The 3,424-nt window shown below is 26.4% G+C and overlaps 1 protein-coding gene across 1 annotated transcript; it reads right to left on the bottom strand.

Annotated features, from left to right (window-relative positions):
• On the bottom strand, positions 1–1,644 carry Phum_PHUM463140 (uncharacterized protein; the record flags this gene model as incomplete). Its single annotated transcript, XM_002430059.1, has 3 exons — positions 1–83; positions 1,115–1,298; positions 1,378–1,644. 3 exons carry the CDS (start codon positions 1,642–1,644, stop codon positions 1–3), a joined length of 534 nt encoding a protein of 177 aa, XP_002430104.1.
• Positions 1,645–3,424: the final 1,780 nt, after the last annotated feature.

Raw genomic sequence — 3,424 nt, 5'->3', positions numbered from 1 at the left:
TTATGTTGGCTCTGAGTTCTTCTCTTTTCGACCATTTTCGGATTCCAGGGTCGGATTTTGCAATTTTATAATGAAAATTTCAACTTTAATTAAACAAGAGAAGAGTTTTACAAAAAAAACAAACCCGTGGTTTTTCCCAACCTCTCAAATCCGGGGGGGGGGTGGTGGGAAAAAACAAAACAAAACGAAAAAAATTATTTTTTTATTAATAATAATAATATTCAAAGGTGAATTATCTTTAATGACATTTTTCCACTTCAATTTTTCATTTTTAGCATTTTGACCTCTCATGATGCCCCTCCTCCCCCTCCTTCTCCCCCCAAATCCATATCTCTATCGTTTTACGTTTGTCGTTATCAATCCCTTTTGATATAGAAAAACCTACAGGAAAAAAAAATTTACAAAATAATTATTTTCTCACTTATTATTATTATTATTATTACTACTAGCTAAGATTTATCAAATTGTCAAGTCACGTTAATGTGAGACGTGTAACGGTTTATTAATGACGTTAAACGATTATAATAATAATAATTATTATTATTATTTATAGCGTCGACGATAATAATAATTTATTTATTTAAATTAATTTTGTTTGTTGAACGCGAAACAACAAACGCGTGCAAACAACATCGTTTAAATCATCAAATCGTAATAATTTTTTTTTTTTTTTCACAGCATAATAATAATAATAATAATGTTTAATAGAGTTACAGGACAAAATGTTTCGGTTATTATTTTTAATAAAAAAAAATTATTAAATTAAAAAATTTATTTTATTAAAAAAAAAAAAATAATAATAATAAACAAACAATTTTTTATTTTATTTTCTTATGATGTTTTGTTAATAAAAAATCCAAACGTTATTTTTAAAATTAATAATTATAATAATAAAATGTATTAAAACGTTATAAAGTTTGGATTTTTTTTTTAATTTTATTAATGTTATTAATCAATAATGAATTTTTAATAATAGATTATTAACATTAAATATATTTGTGTCACATAAAAAAATTTTTTTTTAATAGGATTTTATACGATTGGTTGTTTTATTTATTTGGTTGTTTTTGTTTGTTTGTTTACATTCTTTTAGGTACGACGGTGTAAAAATCACATAGGAAACATTTTTGTAAATCAAATTCGTTTATTTTCCCATAGGGACCCAGTCGATGATATATCGAACGCCTTTCCCAATAATTGCTCAGGTTCATTTGGGGTACGTTCGTCGTTTGAAAAACCGAATATGGATATATGTTATCGAAAACGTTGAGAAGATTTCGTTTTTGGTAAATTATCACCTGAAATGAGATAACATGATAAGGACGGTGGGTGGGTGGGGGGGAGTGCGTTAGAAAAAAAAAAGGATATCACACTTACAGGATCGTTGAAATAATTATCTTCTTCTTCTTCTTCTTCTTCTTGTTGATGATGATGATATTTTAAATTATCCTTATTGTAATTTTCTTCTAAGGATTCGAAATCGGAAGATGCCAATGAACATACACCACTCGTGCTGGCATCACTCGATGGCGATATCGGCCTTTCGTTTTTTTCCTGGCATTCTGATTTTTCCAAAAAATTTTTTATCGTTTCGCCATTGTTTAAATCGTATTCTGTTTCCCCGTAAGACGGCGACGTTTCCATTTTTCCATCCATACTACAAAAAGAGAAAAAACTTTACGATCGTACCCCTCGTTAAAATTTACCCCCCCCCCCGAATTATTATCATTATTATCATGAATCAATGAAATAATATTCGTTTATCATATTTTCACGTTGAAAAATAAAAAAAATTTTAAAGGCAAATTCACGACACAATTATTATTAAAAATGTTTAAATAATAATAATAATAATAAGGTTTTGTTTTCGACTAATTAATTTATTAATTAATAAAATAATAAAAATAATAAAAATTTAATTTATTAACTTACTTCATGTTAAGATAATATTAATATTTTTCATTACTTAAAAAAATAAATATAATTTTTTTTTGTTTGAAACGTTGAATTTAAAATTATTGACAAAAATTAACTGGCTAAACGAAAGGAAATTATGTTTGAATAATTCGTTCAGGTTCGTACCTGAAAATTTAATTTTTTGAAAAATAAATTTGTCGTTTTAATTCGAAAAAAAATTTTTCTCCTAGAGTTTTCTTAAAGTTTTTTTTTGTTTCTTGTTTTGGGGGGAGAGGGGGTTTAATGTTTTTTCTCTATGTACGAATTGTAAATTTTTAAGTGATAATTATTATTATCGAATAATAAAGTCACATTGATTTCATTGATTGTCAATTAAAATGATTGTATGTTTACCTTACGATGATAACGTTTTATTTGAATTTAATTATTTTTAAGGTTTTATTTATTCGAAAAGTGTAATTATTTACGTTGATTAACTTATCGTAAAGTCAAATTTCTGTATTATTATTATTATTAATATTTATTTTTATTTAGGAAGAAATTGTTTTTTATCTCCTCGATTATTTTTCGAGGTTTGTTTTTGTAACGTAAAAAATTTTCATTTAATTTTAAACTGTTTTATTATCAGGTGAAAACGCGCTCTGTCGCCATCTTGGAATTTTCATTTTAAAATGTAACAATAACAAAAGTAAAACGGTGTGTTTTAGTTCGTAAAAAATCCCAAAGATGTCGTATAGCGTTAAAATGGTTTTTAGTTTTTAATTTTGCCGTTACGAGTCGCTAGTTGCGCCCATTAGCAAAACGTTAGAATAAATTTGATGGCGCTCTCAAGCGAGAAAATGTGTAACTTTGCGTAAAATAAAAGTACTTAAATAATTTAACAGATGTCGTTTTAACTGCGATAAAAAAAAATTTTTTCGAAATAAAAAACTAAAAATCGCATGCGTGTGCGTATGTGAGTGCGTGCATGGATGCATGCGTGTGTGTACGTATGAGTGTGAGTGTGCGTGTGCGTGTGCGTGTGTGGGAAACTGTGAATCCTTGGATTGTATGAATATAATAAATTTCCATATGAATGCCTTTGTCAGGAAATGAGTCGCTTTTACAGGCTTCACTTACCATCCCAACTTTATAAAATTTGTTTGATATTACTTTTTCCTCTACAACTTGACATTATTTTCTCTTTTCTTTTCATCTCCTTCTCTATGAAATTTTTATTTTTCACCACTATTAAATTCACATTTAAATTTTTTTTTTTTTTTCATTTTCATTTTCATTTTTCATGAGCACCGATAAAATAAAAAGAGAGAAAGAGAGAGAAAGAGAGAAAGAGAGAAATTTTTGATTTTTATTTTATTTTTTCTCTCGCATTTCATACGTATTTGAAAATTTATTTCCAATCAATAACTAAAAAATTTCATACTGAATTTAATTTCATTATTATTATCATTATTATTATTATTATTATAAATTTTTCAATATTATAAAATTTTGAAGAAAAGAGGGA

The sequence above is a fragment of the Pediculus humanus genome, genomic scaffold (genome assembly GCF_000006295.1).
Source record: "Pediculus humanus corporis 1103172108247 genomic scaffold, whole genome shotgun sequence".
In the NCBI taxonomy this organism is placed as follows: domain Eukaryota; kingdom Metazoa; phylum Arthropoda; class Insecta; order Psocodea; family Pediculidae; genus Pediculus; species Pediculus humanus.
This window is presented reverse-complemented; position numbering and strand designations above follow the sequence as displayed.